We start from the raw sequence: 19,697 nt of genomic DNA on the forward strand, positions 1-19,697 counted from the left end.
TGCACAGGCCAACATAGGTGATTATTTTACAGTTCTGTCTTCTAATCACTGACCCTGTCTGTCGCCAACCACTAAGTGACAGGCTTACAGACACTCTTAATCAATGGACCCAATGTAACACAGACATGACAAAATGCTAGCCTTCTAACATTGTCTCCAGACGAGAAGAACAGAGCAAAGAGATGATACAGCTAACAGAGACCAGAGGAGGAGACCCACGGGGAAGCAGAATAGTTCTCAGGTGAACAAGGCCCAGTTGCGAGGACAGCTGAGCATGTCGTGTATGTTATAGCTCTTCAGTGGTCTCACGGGTAGAGGAGGAAGTGAGGCTGCAGGTTTTAGTCTCAAACCCAAAGGACTTTACTATACCAAGCCATTGATAGTCACAGAAATGTTGTTAAGGTAGGCCAGATTTATTAGTTCAGCATGTTAAAATAATCTGCCTTGTTTCAACATTCAACCCCCCCCTACACACACACACCAGCTACTTCACCCCTCCCTGCCTCTGTGACTATATCAAGTATCGAACCTTTTTTTGGGGGAGGGGGGTATATGTTGAGTTTCATCCTTTTAAAGGGGGAATAAATGAGGTTGCGACACGGGCAGAACTAAAAAGAAAATAGCTTTTCCTTTTGAAGTAAAACCCAAGACATTTCTATATTTGAGTGTGTTGCATTTATATGGCTGTACTGTGAAAGTTCTGGAAGGGTATGCATAGTTTGGTTTAATACTGGTGCTTGTTAAGAAATATAAAAGAACTTTAAAAAAAAAAAAACGTGTGTTCTTGTACCATTTTGCAAATAGATGTGATTTTTATATTCCAGGCACACATTTGTGTTTTTTTTCATTATTTAATTTTTTATTTATGTGTGTTTCTGTATGTGGGTATGCACCTGTGAGTCTAAGTGTCCTGAGACCGGAAGAGAGAATCGGATTCTGAGGACTTCCAGGTGATCGTGTGCTGCCCAGCGTGGGTGCTGGGGATTGGAGCTTGGGTCTTCTGCAGAAACAGCATCTGTCTGTCCAACTCCTCCAAGCACAATTTTATAAAGAATGCCAGGGCTGGAGAGATGGCTCAGTGGTTAAGAGCACCAACTGCGCTTCCTGAGGTCCTGAGTTCAAATCCCAGCAACCACATGGTGGCTCACAACCATCTGAAGTGAGATCTGATGCCCTCTTCTGGTGTGTCTGAAGACAGCGACAGTGTGCTCACATAAAATTAATAAATCTTAAAAGTGGGGTGTGGGGTGTGACTCAGTGATATGCCTGTCCTCTGGGTCTGATCCCCAGCACCTCAGAAGTGAAACTGAAAGACCAAAAACCCATGTGGCTGATCCGTATATCCTGGCTTAGACTTTAGTACTGGGTTCAAGTTCCTGGTACCTTGGTTGAGAAATCTGTCAGCCTCACAAATATAAAAATCTCTCCCCTACTCTGAAGGGGAAAAAAAAATGTAACCATTAGTAAACTCTCAGTGGAAGCCGGCTCTGTGGCCCACGTGTGGCTGGTTTGGGGAGTAGATAGGATGGGGCTGAGTTCATTTGCAACAGGAGGACTGCCCAGGCTCCTAAGCCACTGCAGGGACTGGGGGGCAGCGTGCTGTGGCTCTAAGGGACGGCGTGACAGGACCCACGGTAAGCTCTAGGACACTTGCACACTGCCACGGGAAATGCCTCTGAAATGCCTGGCTTCGGTATCTACTGTCTCTGCTTGGTGGGAGGGGAGGAAGGGCTCATCTTCCATTGAAGATTTGTCCAACCTGCCTTAGTTTCTTGAATGTCTCACAGGCCTGTCCAAGCAAAGGTTCAATTTACCACCTTCTGCGGAGGTCTTCCACAAGCTACTCCCCTTGCTTTTCCTCCATCCTAAAGGCTCAGCGGCACAGATGGTCAGATACCATTACACCATCCCACTCCTCGGAGCAAGGCTGTCTGCTCCATAGGTGAGCCAAGTAAGTGCTTCGCTTTAGCTGACCCATCCCCGACTTCTCAAAGGTGAAAACTTCCACGTTCCCAATGCTCCTTCATATTACTTCTGGTGACGCCCAAAGCATGCCCCGAGGAATTGTACTTCTACTGCATAGCATCCTCCAAAATGTACTCTCAAATTTCAAACGGCGTCTCGTTTCCAATCTGTGGCCAAGTGTCTTATGGGCCGTGGCCAAACAAATAACGTATTCTGGCTGGCTGTGAGGGTAACGATGCGTTCCCCACTATGTTAATGTCACTGGTAACAACCTCCTTGCTAAGCACGTGTATGTTTGAACCACGGTTCTTCATCCTGTTTGCAAGCTCAAGCTCGACCCCAACCCCAGGAACCAGACAGGTCTGCTAAGAGACAAACTGACAGGCGACTCCGAAGAAAATGACTCACCTTTCTCATGGTTACTCGTTGGCGCGGGTTGGGGTGGAGAAGGGACAGGTTTGGACTTGTCGTAGTTGTTAAAGCTCTGACTCCGGCGGTTGTTGGCAGCAGTTGACCCTCCGCGCGTTTTGGCCTCGCTGCCTGCAGCGGCCACCCTGGCGGTAGGACCTGGGAGTCTGAAAGGCAAGGGCCAAAAAAAAGTAAACGCGGTCAGTCTTAGGAGGACAGCAGGGTTCCAGAAAGGACTCCGACCATGCAGGAGATCATCAACAACAACATCAGCAGGGACAGCAGCCACAAGAGACCAAACAAACTCAAGACACCCGGTCTGTGGAGAAGCCTTAGTCAAACGGTTTGGCGCACTACAGCAAACACCAAGGCTCGTAAGGATCCCAGGGAAGCCCAAGGGCAAACTGGAAACATGATTCCTTTCAGCAAAGAGGAAATGCGAAGGCATTTGCTGATGAGGAATATAAGACCCATCTTCTTTATCCTCAGAGAAAGGTGTTCTTACTTTTCAATATGGGCAAAACACACGTCCCAGGCTCTATCCAGCACGGAGCACAATGACTTAACCCTGAATTATTTTTCCCATGTGCATCGTGTTGGAAATAGTGCTTGCCATCGCCCAGGGGTATAGGCACGAAGACCGGGATTCGGTTTATAACGGTAAGGAAGTAAACTGTGACCGCTCAAATCCAACACATCTGTAGTGAAAACCTGAGGTCTGGCTGACAGTGCTCATCTGGCTATACATGATCTTTCGACACCTGACAACCTGTCTCTGGGCATCCCTTTGAGGCCGAGGCTTAGCTTGTCTCTACGGTCAACATATAAAGTCATAATTCTATCTGTAAAAACAGCAGGCTTCAGTTGGTCTAAAGACAAATACACATTTTTCCCTTTAAATAAAACCTCCTTTTGGGTGGTTCTGAAACTAAAGCTGCCAGCTTTCTTTGTAGTGTGTCTATAGATGTCGAGGAGTGCTCCCTAGAGAGCTAAGGGGAAAGACTCCTCAAGTCAGAATTTTGGTCCAGGGACTTACTAAGCAGGCTGTTTCCAATAATTAAAGTTGAAGGATGAATACATGCTGACATATTTAGTAGTATCTTTCAGTTAAAAACCACTGAGCCGTGTTTAAAAGCAACTGGAGTCTCGGCTGACCAGCATTAGACCCAATGATAAGCCTGAGTTTTCAACTCATAAAGCTTTCAGCCTTTCTCTTTCCGTGTGATTCGGCGAGCACCAAAGAAGCCCAGAGTCTGGAAGCATTTTAGATGCAAGCAGCAAATGCTTTAAACTTTTTCTTGTTGGCTCAGCAAGAAAGATGGTTGTGGAGCACGCAGAGAACATGAGCTGGTGTGAAAGGACTGTAAAAGCGATCTAGTTAAAAAGCTGGCTGGGTCCCGACTAGGAGCTGGGAGAGGTGGGGGTGTGTGTGGGGGGCTTGCTGCTTCCCTCCAGCCACAGTGAGTCTTGAAGGCACTGCTTCCTGTTGTGCTAGGAGCATCCACCCTCTGTGAATTTGCAACCTCTGGTTGGGAGAAATTCACTTCCTTCACAAGGATAGACCTGGTACAAATCCCCAGGGGTTCCAACATCTGGGGTGGGGTGGGGGGTGGGTGTGTCAGCACGGTTGGTCCGGGAGATCCAGGACCAACTGCTGGATCACTTGGATCTGCTTCTGATTCAGTGTCCTGCAAATCTTCCATGTTAGGTGACATGACTTCTCATCCCCTGGTAGGACAGGTACACACAGCGGCTGTTGGGCTAGACTGATTTAAGCAGCCATGGTCTGCAGAAGTCTTTATCCCTACATACAGGACCAGTGGAAGGAGGATCATGGACTTGTTCCAAGATAATGTCACAGCAGAGGCATTCCGTGGTGCAGGCTTCAACGGGGGTCTGTAGAGAGCAGGGAGCACAAAGCAGCAAGAGGGACAAGACAAAACCCTTTCAGAGTCGCTAGAGAGGCTCCACTGTGCCCACTCAAGGCTGGACCACAGGAGATCTTTAGAACAGCGCAGAGGCAAGCCATCTAAGCACAGGGTAGGTTTGCTCTTCTGGAGGCAGTGTGGTGTAATGGATAGAGAGCAGGCTTCCCCACCCACAGGACTCCAAGCCAGCCTCACATCTGACATCCATATTCTCCATTTAAAACTCTGGAAGAGCAGCTACCCAATGGGCGGCTGTACATTTGACGTGGGACTGGACCCCTGGCTCTGTGGTGACTACTTGCTGCCGCTGAATTCCCCTCTCGTCCTTCTTGCCTGGCACAGATCTGTAAAGAACTCATCATCATAAAGGGAACACACTATGGTATAGAGGTAAAGGAAGCAGACAGACGTACACGCTGAGAAAGAAGGAGGACAAAAGTCAGTGACAGATCAACATTTTGAAAGAGGCAAGATAGGCCTTGTCAAGCACGGCTCTTTTTCCCTCTTAAAGAACATTCCAGAAGAGAAACTATGTTGTCTGTGGTAGAAAACTTGCTCTTGGGAGCCTCACATTAGTGAAGTAGCCCTGGATTTGGGACTAAGAAGAACAGTCCTGGATCCCTCGTGGTGATCATAGTCCAGTGCTCCTCTCAAGTTCTCTGAAGTTCATCCATCTGACAATGTTAGCAAAAGCCACCTCGGCAGGCTGGCTTCCTGTCAATTGATACGGGCGCGAGTCATTTGAGAGACGGGACCCTCAACTGATAAAATCACTCTATAAGCTCGGGATGCAGGCAAGTCTGTAGGGCATTTTCTTAATTGGTGATTGGTGGGCGAGGGTCCAGCCCATTGTGGGCTGGGCAAAGCAGGCTGAGCAAGCCAGGGTGAACAAACCAGTAAGCAGCACCCCTCTACGGTCCTTGCATCAGCTCCTGCTTCCAGGTCCCTGTCCTCTGAGTTCCCCTCCTGACTTCCTTCAACGATGTGGTGCTCCACTGGCTGCAGGAGGCACACGAGGCAGCTCTGGTCAGTACAGTCCTCCTTGGATCCAAAGGAGCCAGATGACCCCAGCTGGCATCTAGGTGATGTGTGTGGAGGCAAAGAGGCAATTCACAGAAAGGAGACGATGGGTTTCAAAAAGGAGATCCCAGAGCAAGACCTAGACTTGGCGTGTGGAAGGGGACGGTGAATGGAGCCTCAGAAGACATAGCACACTACACATGGTTGAGAGCTTGCAGAAAGTAGAGGTGAAGCCAGGCATGGTGGCTCATGCCTGTAACTCTACATACTCAGGAGGCTGACAGAGGAAGGGTTCAAGGCCTTTTTGGCCAATGACTATGTTCAAGGCCAGCCAACACGACTCAGTGAGATCTAAAAAGAGGTCTAAGGATCTCGCTCAGTGGTAGAACATGTCCGTCTTGAGTGCAACGTAGGCTACCACCAAAATACTGCTAGCCAGGGTGGCTCACACCCATTATCCTGCACTGATGAGGCCGAGACAGGTATACTGTCCAGATTCAATGCCACCCTGGGCTACAAAGCAAGAACAAAGCACACTAAAAAAAAAAAAAAAAAAAAGAAAGAAAAGGCAGAGAAGAGAGGTGGAGTGTGATGGTTTCTGAGGGACAGAGTGGAATGACCCAGTCAGGGGAAGTGAACAGGACCAGAGGAGGGAAGACCCTGTGGTCAGACTAGGAAGCCTGGACTCTGTCCCATCATCCCTCAGGATTGAAGCATTAATTAAGGAGGCTGAGGGCAGAGCTAAAAATAAGAGTATGTCTTCTATACCCGTGACACAGACCCGTGGCCTCACACGGAGGCTTGCAGCCTCTGGCTAAACATTCTGCAGTTCGTTACTCTTGACGTCCTTGTGCATCATGGGAACTTGGATCAACCCCAGCCCGGAAGCATGTGCTGTCAGTCACATCAGAATCCTGCCTTGTTGAAGAGCTGGGTCTGACCCATAGGAACAGCTGCAGGTGGCATGGCAGATGCTGCCCAGCGCACGGCCTCACTGAAGCCAGTCAGTGGGAGGCAGGCGGGCAGATGGGCCCTGTGCCATTCACGGTACCAAGAGGTCCAGGCAGCTCTGCAAATAGACCTTCGCTTCTGACGATCACTCCATATCCAGCTTCAAATGGACAGAAGGTGCAGATGGGTTTTCCCAAACGTACACAGTACTTTAAAAACATGAAACCTTTAACAGAAGTGCTGTGGAAAGGTGGGAGACAATTCTTGCTTCTTGGAGAGCCGTGGTCAAATTCTCCAAAGTGTGTGGAACACCAAGCAGGGGATTGAACTCATTCCTGGCATGGACCCTACAACCAAGCCCCCCGTGCCTCCGCTCCACACGCTGTACGTGCTGATGGGCCGTTCTTCTCTCCCAAACCACTTCAAAGCCTGGGAGTAGGGGGGTGCCCCTCCCAGGAAGCATGGCAGCTTGTGTGCACATGCCGGGGGTGGGGAGCCCAGGATTGGAGATGCTTTCTTGCCAGACAAGATGATTAAATGCTAAATCTCTCATTTCCACGGCATCTGCTTTTCAGCAGCTAGGCAGAGGCCTGATTATCCCACTAATTTTGATTCCACTTCCCAAGATGGCCAAGACAGCCATACAGGGATCCACTCAGCCTGGCTGCCATATCTGACCAAGCTCAACCAGGAAACCAACATCACAACCCCACCCCCCACACACACCTGCAATTTACTGTGTACCAATGATATTCTAGAACCGGAAAAGCCTTTTACAAAATCCCTAGGACACTGTACGTGAAGCAAGGTAGACACACGCATATGCTCCTAAAGAGGAAATCGTTTACCCAGGCAATGCTAAGTGGCAGCAAAACTGTTGTGTCACCGTGCTTTCCTGCCTCCTGTAGGCAGAACGTGGTATGTGCCTGTGACGCTACCAGAGAAGCAGGGAGGAGACAACATGGTAGACTGCAGAAATGCATGAGGTCCACATTCCAGGGTGAGGCTTTTCTGCTGAGCATCTCCAGTGCCCACTAAGGTACCTGGTCCTGGTAGGAACCCAATTGGCATTTACACTTCCACGAGAAACCTGTTTCTAGAGTTCTGGGGGGCAGGAGGCCTACTCAGCCTGGGGGTGGGGGTATCTGCTCTGCCAACCAGAGTTTACTGCTCTACGTAAGGGTACTTAATCAGCCTCGATCCTTATCAGGGCAATGATCAGGGGTAGGATCTGGGAAGAGGGGAGCCCAGGAGTATGAGTCCATCCCTTCGTTGGCTTCAACGGAGACAGGATGTGCTCAAAATGCACTCTCGATGGGGGATGCGTTGACTCTAAAGGAAGCCAGACCTTGGCTGATGGTGAAGCTTAGAACTCTACTCTCGGCACAGACTTAGGGTGGGGTAGCTGCACCCTTGTCTTTTCAGCTCCTCGCTTCCCCTGCCTCCATACAGCATCTGTGCCAGTCAACAACAGGCATGTGCTTCCAATCAGACAGCTCTCAGACAGCTCCTGTCTTCTTCTCTTTTGGGACAAAGCCCTGGGTGTCCTGGGAACAGACACGGGTTCCTCCAGGCTGCCCCTGTCCTTTGACATGCCCACATACTCGCACGATGTTCAGACTCGGTGGGATCAGCCTGCTGGAACAGGGGATCCACTCCTGCTGCAGCTTCCTCTTCTTCATCAGGGAAAGCAGTCTCTTATGGGTAACGCGTGCAGGCTGTGCTCCGAAGCACAGGGCCATGCAGTTTCTCCCACATCAGTCAGGTGGCTCCAGGCTGGGTCTTGCCCCGGACAAGTGTTGCGGAAAAAGACACACTATTTACAAAAGGTTACCAGAGCCGAGCAAAGGGGACAGCTGTCAGCTCATCACACTGGTCTGCACATGGATGAAATGAAGGGCCAGTTTCCCCTCACCGTTAGGGAACAGTTCCTTGGAAAGTAAATGTAGCACCATTGTCATGGGAAGATCACCCAGGGCAGCTTCTCTCGGGTGCTGCAGGGCAGTGTGAAGGGCAGGGTGAGGCAGCAACTTTGACAACCTCACAACAGCCGAATGTAAAAGCAAGAAACTGAGGCATGGCCTAAGGGTTCTGGGGCAAACAACGCAGGCTCTTTCCCATCTTTGGTGTAGCCTGGGAGCAAACGATCACGCGTGTGAACTTTCAGTTTCTCTATCTGTAACATGGGGCTATTAACATGACCTACCTGGTTACCTCACAGAGGCTGTAGCAGTAAATAAGACTGGAGATGTTACAATGTAACTGGGGTTTCCCACACCCAAGCATCCCCCACCCCCAAGAAACTGAGCCATGGTATGCAGGAGAATCCCCCAAAACAAAGACAGGACATGACAGCCTTCTGAAATGAATTCACATTTCAGATCTCAGCTCACAAGGAAACTTACAAACCTCCCCCCACCCCCCATCCCAGTTAGTAATTGAGCAACCATGACCATAGCCAAAGCACGGCACACAGAGAGGGGATGCGGATTAGGGCCGGGATGAAGCAGGGAGCAAATGCATTCACCGTAAGATGGCTATGTAACTACCTGGAAACTCACCTCTTCCTCAATGGTTTCTCAATGACAAGGCGAAATGGATACAATGAAAAACATCCCGTCTGAGCCAGTCCACTTAGGCACATACAAAGCTTCTCACACACATACACCAACTCCCACCCAAGCCTGCGCTCAGAACTCCCCCAGCTAAATCAATGGCCAAAGCATGTTTAGGTTTGGGTAACCGGAGACACGGAGCAGGGAGGGGAATCAACAGGGAACTCAGCCAGCAAGGAGGCAACGGGAAGAGTGGGCTGGGTTTAAACCATGCTTTGGAGGACACAGAGGACACTGCTAACCTAGAGATCTTTTTCTGACCCAGAGTGAAGCGGATGATTTTGCTTTGACATGAGTCCTTGGCTGATGCACTGCAGGGTAGGAAGGAAAAGGTGGAACAGATGAGTGAGGAGAGACATATTAGACAAGCCAAGAAGTCCCTGGGCCGGTCCTCCATAGACTTCTTCCCAGCTAAATCACAGTGCCCTCAGGGGCTCATTTCACTGATCACAGCGTGAAGAAACTACAGTCACGATTATCTAAAGCCTAGACTTGTGATCACAGCTACTCAGGGGGCCGAGGCAGGAGGATGGATGGTGTGTTTGTTGCTTTTCCATTGCTCTAACTAGACGCAACTTACAGAAAAGTCTATTGTGGCTTACAGTTTCAGAGGATGAGTCCGTGACCATCGAAGAGTGGCACAAACAGCCACGGCTGGCATGTTCAAGACATGCTGGCTCCAGAGTGAGCTCAGGGTCAGCCCTGGCAACTTAGTGAGGCCTCGTTTTAAAATATGAAGAAGTAAAAAGGAGTCCAGTAACTTAGCGCTTGCCGAATATGAGCAAGGCCCTACGTTTAATCCCAGTGAGTGTAAAAGAAAGGATTTGGCTCAGGGCTTTCAGATTGTTGACCTGCCCCGCCCCCCATGACCATACTAAATACCTTTACTGCCTTCACTCAGCTACGCGCTTCTAATGCTTTCTGTTTGACTTGGTTTTCTGTGATAGTGTGATAGGGTCTCACACTGTGGCCCAGGCTGCTGTGAGGTCACCTTCATTCTACACTTTGGGCTGGCCTGGAATTTGTGGCAATCCTCTTGTCTCAGCTTCTCTTTCCTGTCTTTCTACCTCGCTAAAGCACTGCCATGCTTGAGGTAGGAAGCATTTGCAACACATAAACAATACTCTCTAACGTACCGCTGGTTTCACGGGATGGTTCACTGGGGTGTAAGGGCAAACGTCCCAGAAACGTGCACATATGAAAACTCTTGGTCAGATTTAATCAATTTATAGTTGTTTTGTGTCTTTTATCTTTCTTATGTATTTTTAGATAAAGATTAGGGAACTAGAGGGGGCAAGTACTCTACCACGGAGCTGTCTCCCAACCTCAAACACTTACTCCGACGTCCACTTTTCTGGTAGAACGTTGGCAGAAAAACCTGCGTTAAGAAACACTGTTCTCTGGGAGTAAAGGGAGAGGAGAGAACGGTGAGGGAGAAAGAAGAAACCAAACAACTTTTGGATGTTTCCTAGATAACAAAATATGGATTGTATTTAAGACAGACACAAATGGAAAGAAACTCAAGGCTTAGAAAATACGCTCTTTCCGGGGACTCTACACTTCATGTTGTGAACTACGGATCAAGTGCCCAGTCACAATGCAGACTGTTGCGTGATGAAGCCCAGCATGATTGCTCTGCCATCGTACACCGATGTCTCAGATGTTCTTGAATGATATAGGCGAGCTTCCTAAGAAAGATACGGAATCTTGGTGTTTGCTGTCCTGGAGCATATGGGACCCTGATGTGTGTTTTTATATTTTCTTTCTTTCTTTCTTTTTTTCTTTCTTTTTTTTTAAAGATGTATTTACTTTTATTTATGTGAACACACATCAGACACAGCAGAAGAGGGCATTGGATCCCATTACAGATGGTTGTGAGCCACCATGTGGTTGCTGGGTATTGAACTCAGGACCTCTGGAAGAGCAGTCCGTGCTTTAACCACTGAGCTTTAACCATCTCCAGGCCCCCTAGACGTGTTCTTAACGGGCATGTCTGCATCTTGAAGAGTTCTAACAGAGCATCAGAATAGGCCTGGCATCTAGGGTGCTCATGCCAGGACCTGACACTAATAGCCAAGTGTCCAAGTGGTTACCCTTTGGGGTTTGGCTATACCAAAGACAGCCAGAGTGTTAGTATGGGATGGCTTACGTCTGGACCTTGGCAAGGTGCTGTGGAAGTAAGAGTGGGAATCGACAGTGCACAGAAGATGTGACCACTCGTGTGCAGAACTAATTGGCCTGGTGGCATAGAGGGGTGAATGAGGACATAACCACTCAACTCCTAGCCCAGGCCACCGTTTCGTGGGGCCAGAAAGCACGACATTATGGCAAGAACCCTTCTGCTATTGGAGTGAATGAATTTAAAATAAAATTGACTTGTGTGTGCCTGTTCTTGACGTCAAGTGTTCCTTAGCAACAGGTTGCTTTTCTTACAACCAAAAACCCGGGCTTTATTACTTGAGTTGCCTCTTCTTCCCTGACTCTAGATAGTGAATCTGCTTATAGGCTCCTTGGCTCAACTTTCGACAAGTCCCTCGGGGTCCATCTCCATCTACCTCAGACCGTCATCCTGTTCCACGTCACTCACTGCCTACTCTGCAGAGGTCTCCTTCCCTGGGCTCCTTCATTTCACTCTTGCTCCCCCACAAGCTTAATCATCAGAGAATTCTTTTCTTTTCTTAATGTAAATCCAACTGAAACTTTAGCTTCCTGGCTCCCTAGAAAAGAGTCCAAGCTCACTTCCTTCAGCCCAACTTTGGTACCATATCCATCGCCACACAGTGCCTTCTTTGCCTGTGGGCAATGGTCCGGTATCTTCTCTTCCCAGTGCTGCGGCAAGCTTGCTCCTACCACAGAGCCTCCACACCAGCTGCCCACCCCGACCCAGCTCTGCAGTTGAGGTTTGCACAGTTGGTTCCCTTCCACTCACGTCTCGCCACTAGGTGCCGTGACCTCAGAGGGGCCTTCCCATTAATCCAACCTAAACAATCAACCCTGAGTCCCACAATCTTCCTCCTGGTTCCGGATGCTCGCTGCATGGCGTCCCCTGGGGACACGTAGAGAGCAGGTATCATGGCTATCACTCATCTCTGACTCCTAAATGACTGACAGTACCTGGCCCATAGAAGGTTCCGCTCTCACAAGGTAATAAGATGCAAACGGGCAGATTCAAGGCTCTGAGCAGACATGCAACAACAGTCAGAAGGACTTGACTATGAGGCTCTCTCCTCTTCCTACACAGAGCCTCTCCCCTGCACTGTAATTCTAGCGAGCATGTCAGGGAATGGGCCTGGGCAGAAGGCAGCGTGGGTCCGCTGGGGTAGCCTCCAGCCAGGGGAGAGTTCCCACTCAGGCGTTCCTCCAAGGAAAGAGCACACTGCCTGGCTGCTTGGTGCCCTCTCTCATTGCTAGTCCACGTGACTCTCCTGTTTCACATATTTCCATAATGCCAGTTGGATAATTAGATAATTAATTAGGGGGCCTCACTTACATCAGACCCATGCCTCCTGGCTGTAAATACCCCGCCAGGTGGGAAACTGCGCTTTTTGTGGGAAAGCACAGCTGTGACTCCAAGGTAGCTGGGGCCAAGCATCTTTGGCCTTGGTGTTTAAGAGTCTAGCGACTTCAAGAAACCTTCTGTACTGGTGCTGTGGGGCACAGTGGTTTTCAGCACACATTCAATAAAGCCAGGCAACCAGTCAGACCAGTGGCACTGGGTCTTACTGTTAGCCCCGGGTGGCTTAAAAGGACACAGTTATAATGGACACTTCTACAGGACTTTCTCCTGAGTCCAACAGCTTTCTAGTTTCTAATCCATCAGGGTATTTTTTTGTTTGTTTGTTTGTTTGTTTTGTTTTTCTTGCCATTAAAGCAAATGACTTGTGGGTGAACTTTTATAAAACACATTAGGAATTTTCAGGCCTCTTCCTGACCTGTACGGTGGGGCCTTCTTGTAGCTATCTTGAGGCCATGTTAATTCCTCACCCATGAGAACCACAGACCGCACAGGCTACCCTCCACAGCTGGGGAGAAGGACACCTCAAGATCAGCAGAGCCATCTGTCCCCCAGAGGAGCCCACCTGGACTGCATTTCCGCTTGTGTTTTTGCTTGCTGATGTGAAGCTGGCTGGAGGGGCTGGCACGGGGCTTGGGGAGTGGCCAGCCCCTGTTGCTGAAGAATGCCAGCCTGGCACTGGGAAGGCGCCCCGGCCACCTGAGACCCGGCAGGTGGCAGAGGGGATGATGAGAGGTGCTGCTTCTCAGGCTGCTGCTGCTGCTGTTGCTGCTTGTATCGGGAGAGGCTGAAGAAGAGGCCTAGAATGGCCTTGAGGTTCCCATTCCTGATCTCTGCAAGACAACAGAAGAGGATCTCGTCACCAAAGGCATAGTGTGGGGAACCAGCAAACCTTGTCAAATCAATGGCGTGGTTGAAACAGCCATGAAATTTTAAATGTTTTTAGGAAAATCTAATTTTGTATACAACATGCCCTCCTCCCTGTCTGAACTGGAAATGACTTAGCATAGTGGATCTGCTTGTTGTTTTCATAAATAAAACTTAAGGTCCTTGCTTAACATGTATCGGAGGTTTAAGAACAAATGCTCAAGGACGCCTTTGCACAGTTTAAATACGGATTCTTATCAGCCTTTCTTTTCCATGTTCAATGGGCTTCTTCAGTCCTGAAGGTCCATTAAAATCACTCCTAAACCACAAAGAGATTAGTGTAGTCTCCCCATGGGGCTGCAGTAGATGTACTAGGCAAGTCAGAACTGGCTGGCTGGTTGGCCGGCTGGCTGGCAAGGGCCAGGAGGAACTTCTCAGTAAGAATACCACAGAAAAAGTAAGTGTTTCTCTCAAGACTGAGCCTGCGATCTGGGCAAGGCTGTGGATCCTAGACTGCTTTCTGGCACTAGCAGAGACACTATGGTCCATCTGCCAAGTCCACCCTCTGAGCCTCAAGCCACACAGAGCACGCCAAGTGGCCGTCCGCCATTGAATCCAAATCCTTTCTCTCCTCTACCCAGACATGTTTTCAAACCCATGGCTCAGCCTGTCTTGTCCCTTGAACCCATAACTCGAATTCAGGCTTTGGGTGAGGGGCGAGAAGAATAGAATCAGGAACAAAATACTTCCTATATGAAAATGAATTTGAACAGAGTGGGGAGAGTCTCAAATTCCAGACGGTACGTTTTAGACATTAAAATGCATTTGCCTCGAGGCATGCATAAAGAGCCGTGGCGAGGAATGAAATATTTATTCCATACAGAAGCTGAGCATCCATCCTTTTATGTAGTATTTTTAATACCAGTTGCCAACGGCCAGAGGCTACACTGACCCCAAGGCGGTGAAGTAGGGCCACCAAGGAAGAGGAACATCAGAGGAGAAAACCCAGAGACGTGATATTCTCCACACTCCCCTGCTATGCCAGGGATTTGGGGTGGGGTGGGGTGGGGGGATGTTAGCACAAAGCAAGGCCAAGGGAGCTGCAGGGGTCTTGTGAGAGGCTGGGAGTCAGCAGCCCTGCTTGTATGGAGAGTGCAGGCCTCTGGCTGAGCCCTGCTGAGGAAACCTGCCCAGGATGGCACAAGGGTTCTTCCTCTAAGGTCCAAGTCAGGCAAGAATGTGTGAAGGAAAGTAACGTATGCCTTCAGGGCAAGCCATGTTCCCACAGGGAAGGAAGGGCAGCCAGGCCTTTGGACCTGTGTCCAACCCTCCACCCCCAAGTTAGACTGGGACAAAGCACTTGTTTTGCCAAAGCACCCTTTCCTCAGGCTGTGAGGGAACCAATGATCACACCCTTCCGGAAGCCGGTCTTCCTGACGCACTTTGAAAGCTAGCAGGTTCTGTGAGGGCTGACAGGTGCAGCAGAGAATTTACACCTCTGGACTCCAGACTGAACTCTATCACCCTCCAGCTGTGCAAGTCACACCATCTCTTCCGGCCTTCGAGGAAGGGCCATACTTCCACCGCCAGCCCCGGCTTTACAGAGCAAGTGACGGCATCTACGTCAAGATTCACTGTGTGCGTGCGAACAATGATGACCCCCGCCACTCTTGGTGCTACAGGAAGAACACAGCCCCAGAACCCCAAAGAAAATAGCCATACAGCTTCACGAATGAGCTGCTCAGGGTGACGACTTTCCCAAAGTGACTCTGCAAACCATGATTTATTTACTAGAGAGTTATTTTATGTGTCCGAGTATCTTGTGTGCATGCATGTTGTGTGCACTGTATTTTATATGCATGTTTTCAGGATGTGCGACTCAGTCTCTGTGCCTTTTGCCTGCGGAAGAAGGTATTGGAGTCCCTGAATTCAGGTCCCTTGCGAGAACAGCCAGTGCTTTTAACCATTGAGACACCGCTTCAGTCCCCAAACTGTAATCATTTGTGAAGCACATCAGGGAGAAGCACACGCCAGGGCGTACCTGTGGAAGTCAGAGAACAACCTGTGGAAGTCAGTGCTCAGGGCCTGTCTGAAGCATAGTGTGCATGTTCAAATCAGCGCCCAGTGCTCAAAGCCTGACAGCCCACCCAGTGCATGTGGGCCCTGGGGACTGAAAGCAGGCCATCAGTCCTGTACCTGCTAAGCCTTTTCTCCAGCCCCAAACCATGATATTGATACATGGGGTTCTTAATTATGCCATAGTGATGGGTGGAAGTCAAGGCTGACCTAGTCCAGTTGGGATGCCCAGCCATTGCTTATGAACTTCTCTGCCCCCCCACCCTACCCCCACCGTCCACCATGACACGGATTCACAGAAAGTGTCAGAGGTGAGGACACACGCTCCCTGGCTTAGCTGTGTAGCTCCAGCTGCTTTGTTCTCCAGCCCAAGGAAACCTAAAGGAGCTCTGTCCTGTCCCCAGATGTCCTTATAAGTACACACCACAGACTATGAGGCCGGGGGGTAGGGAGTATGACTCAGTCAGCGACTTCAGTCATGGGGAACCGAAGCCAACAGTAAACGACATCTCTGGCCATCAGCTGGTCAGAGACACCCGAGCTAATGGGCGAAATTCAGAAATTAATCAAGTGTCAGCATTCAGATGAACGCTTATGAAAGAATGTGGTGGTGGTGGTGGGGGAATGAACCAATTCCCTTCAAAATATGAATTTATTGGAGAGATAACATCTATTCTTGGAGATGAAATCTATGTAAAGATCTATTTTTTTGTGTGTGTGCTTTTCCCAGTTATCAGGACAGTAAGTAGTTTATGACTAGCAAGGTGTATGGCCAACTAGTGTGTTCCTCCAAGCTAGTCGCAAATGCATGAGACCGTGGCAGGGGGTATGAAGGGGAAGCTGGGAGTCAGAAAGGCACCACAAGGTAATAAGCTCTGAGGTGAGACTTGAATCCGGGTGTTTTTTTTCCTAGCTCAGGAGTTGGTTTTCCTAACACTGGTGTGACTTGTCTTGCTCGTATGCTCACCACATGGGGTGACTTTAAAAACAGACCAGATAATGTTTTATTTATTAAGGTAGCTCATGGGCATGCAGTTGTTTTTATTTTCCTGGTGTGTTCGACATTCCTTAACACATTTTTATAATAAACCACACAAGGAAAACAAAAGGGAGAGGAACCGAGAAAAGCTAAAAAAGAAAATAAAAAACCCCAGCATGTCCCGGGCGGGGCTCAGGGCCGGCCTCACACAGTACTGGACATGTCTGTATCAGCGCCCAAAGCCCGACAGCCCACCCTGTGGAGCTGTCCGCACTGGCTTGTGGCTACCACGCCAGCAAAGCATCTGCCGCTCTCGACTATTTGCTTCCCTTTCCCTAAAGCATTTCCACGCACCTATCCGAGGTCCCGGGACTACCCCAGCCAATACATGTTTTTTTCTTGGGACTTCTGTTATAAGGATCATAGACTCACAGGCCGACCCTGGGGGTGAATCTCTGTAGCCCATGGCTTACCGGCTTCGTGTGGTCAGTAAGACTCAAGGCCCACGCATCGAGTACATTTCAATAGACCTTCCTCCAGGGATGTCAGAAGTATGAAGAGAGGACATGAGAAACTGAGCTCCCAGCACCTGCAGTGCCACCTCACTGTGCATTCTGAGCTCGGAAAACACAGGCCCTCTCTACCTGCAGCTGGCTCAGCTCCCTGTTGTGCTCTCCACCCAAAGGAAGCCCGAGGAGTCTGCCCATCCAGCTCTCCTTGAGGGTCACACAAAGAAAACCACTGTAAGTGACCTCAGAGTGGACAAAGTTCAACCGGGGCTTTCTTTCTGTTTCTTCAAATAAATCAAAGTATTTTACTCCCGGTGTATAGATCTAAAATTAAGTTTACAACCCAATGACTTGCAGTGAGTTTAACTGGTTCTAATATTAAAACATTTCTTTTTTTAAACATTTTTTGGATATTTTACGTATTTACATTTCAAATGTTATCTCCTTTCCCCCTCTTCCCTACCCTCTCTCCCCTTCCCCTGCTTCTATGAAGATGCTCCCACTCCCACCCACCCACTCCAACCTCAACGCCCTGGCATTCCCCTATATTGGGAAACGAGCCTCCACAGGACCAAGGGCTTTCTCTCCTATTGATGCTGGACAAGGCCATCCTTTGCTACATATGTGGCTGGAGTCATGGGTCCCTCTATGTGTACAAAACATTTCTATTAATGCAATTTCCTGTACTCAGTGGCAATCGATCCCCAGACTCCTAGGCCCCCCACGAAGCTGCTATCTCTACAGATTTTCCTTTCCTAGATACTGTACGTAAATCATAATAACTTGTAAACTTTTGTACTGACTTCTTTTACTCAACATATTTGTTCGCTTGCTTTCATTCTTGTTCTTAACTTTATTTTTATAGGACTAGGGATTGAATCTAGGGCCTGCACAGGCTATGCGAGCCTCCCATCACTGGGCTACATCACCAGCCCTTAGCCTAAGTTTTGTTCAACCACGTTAGAGCAGGCATCAGCTTCACAGTACTGAATGGTATATCGCTCTATGGGCACACCATATTTCCCTTATCGGTTCCCCAGTTGACGAACTGTTGAATTTTGTTTTCTATCACAAAGAACTCAACAGAGGTGAAAGCTCTAAAAGTCACATAGCCTGTCCCATGGGTGGTCCGTAACAGACAGTATCCCAAATAGCTAGGATTGTCCTCTGCCCACATTTCCAAATGGTATTTGTCTGCTGAATCATAGAGGAAGCTTAGAACCAAAACCCCGAAGGACTACAAGAATGTTGCCATTTCCCAAGGCTTTGGGAAGGGAGCCTCGTCCTGTAAGCCCACCTAGACTTCTAACACAGGTTAAAAACAGGAATGAACGCTCAGAGTGAAGTGCACGGCCCAGGGAGACTCTCTGGCCTGGCCACCCTCTTTTGAATGGAAGGACAAATGACAAGAGACCATTCCGTTTCAGTGATGTCCACTGCTGTCAGGACAGGACACATACCTTCTCTGGTTTCCGCCTGCCCTCTCTGTTCCCAATGGCTTGTACTAATCCGCTCAGACATAAGTACTTAGAGATGAAGTGAATCTGCAGAGATGATCTAAGTAACGCCAGGCATGACAGCTAAGTCAAAAGGTGGGTTGGTTTTTGTTTGTTTTGCTTCTCTGTTTTTTGTTTTGTTTTGTTTTTAATTTTTTGAGACAGGGTTTCACTATGTAGCCCTGGCTGTCCTGGAGTTCCCTTTGTAGACCAGGCTGGCCTGAAACTCAAGGAGAGCCACCTGCCCCTGCCTCCCAAGTGCTGGGATTAATGGTGAGCGCCATCACCTCCTGGCTTGTTTTGGGTTTTTGAGACAAGGTCTCATCCAGCCCAACCTGGCCTGAACCTCAGTATACAACCAAAGAGGACCTTGAACTTGTGATACCTCTGGTCTGCACCTCGAATAGCTGGGCTGGGAAGCGTGCACCTCCATACTTCGTTTATGGCTGGAGATTGAATCCCAGATTCTTGCACAAACACTCTTCCAAAAGCATGTTACCAACAGCACCATCTCTGACAACGTAACTTTGTATCAGCACTTTCTTTTTTTTTTTTTTTTTTTTGGGTAAACAGAGTCTCCCTATGCCTCACTTAGCTTGATACTTTCTCTATGGACCAGGCTGACATCAAATACTACAGACTTACAGGCTTCTACAGGCTTTGCCTGGGATTAAAGGACTGGCTACCATGCTGGGCTTGTTTTAACATTTTTTTTAATTTAATTTTATTTTTTTACTTAATCACTTTACATCTTGCTCACTGCTCCCCCAAATCACCCCCTCCCACAATCTTTCCCTTCTCCCTCCCCTTCTCCTCTGAGCAGGGGTGGGGTAGTGGGGTAGGGGTAGTGAATCCCAGGCCTGGCAAGAAGTCCTGTACATCAGAATAGTATTACGAACAAACCTGCCCCAGAGGGGAGGAGCGACTTTGAGTCAGAGCATAAGGAAGAAGGCTGCTGCAGAGGGCAGTTGTGAGACTCCTCTCCAAGTCCCGCCAGCCCCGTGGGTCTGTGGCGTTGCTCAGTGATGAGCTGGATGAGAGACCACCCAGCCACCCACCCTGCTCTGGAGGACCTGTGTCCCACCAATGGCACTGTCTGTGGGGAAAGTGGGACAAGGGCACAGAAGCAGAGCCTGCAGGGACCCTGGTGCAAGGAGACAGAAACTGCCACTCAGCGCCACACTGGCTGATGTGAGGACGGCCAATGGACACGCTCCACCTATTGCCTGTACTCAAAGGGTTCACGTTTCCCGCTCTCCCACCCAGGATTAAAGGAGTAGCAAGGAGGCAACTGCTTTAACGTGAAAAGCACACAGTCTTTCAGACGCCACCCAGAAAAGTTGCCCGTGACTGCCGAGTCCAGGGCCTC

The 19,697-nt window shown here is 49.1% G+C and overlaps 1 protein-coding gene across 3 annotated transcripts in view; it reads right to left on the minus strand.

Moving 5' to 3' along the window:
- The window catches only part of Nav2 (neuron navigator 2), a 368,060-nt gene that overhangs the window by 187,651 nt on the left and 160,712 nt on the right, over positions 1-19,697 (minus strand). For 2 of the 3 annotated variants that reach the window (XM_032893546.1, XM_032893545.1), the window contains exons 5-6: positions 12,967-13,234; positions 2,374-2,540 (exon numbers count right to left, since the gene is read on the minus strand). In XM_032893546.1, coding sequence (XP_032749437.1) covers positions 2,374-2,540; positions 12,967-13,234 — 435 coding nt within the window. Of the gene's footprint in view, positions 1-2,373; positions 2,541-9,129; positions 9,199-12,966; positions 13,235-19,697 lie in introns of all 3 variants that reach the window. The other variant, XM_032893544.1, reaches the window with a different exon arrangement.

The sequence above is a fragment of the Rattus rattus genome, chromosome 2 (assembly GCF_011064425.1).
Source record: "Rattus rattus isolate New Zealand chromosome 2, Rrattus_CSIRO_v1, whole genome shotgun sequence".
Classification (NCBI taxonomy): domain Eukaryota; kingdom Metazoa; phylum Chordata; class Mammalia; order Rodentia; family Muridae; genus Rattus; species Rattus rattus.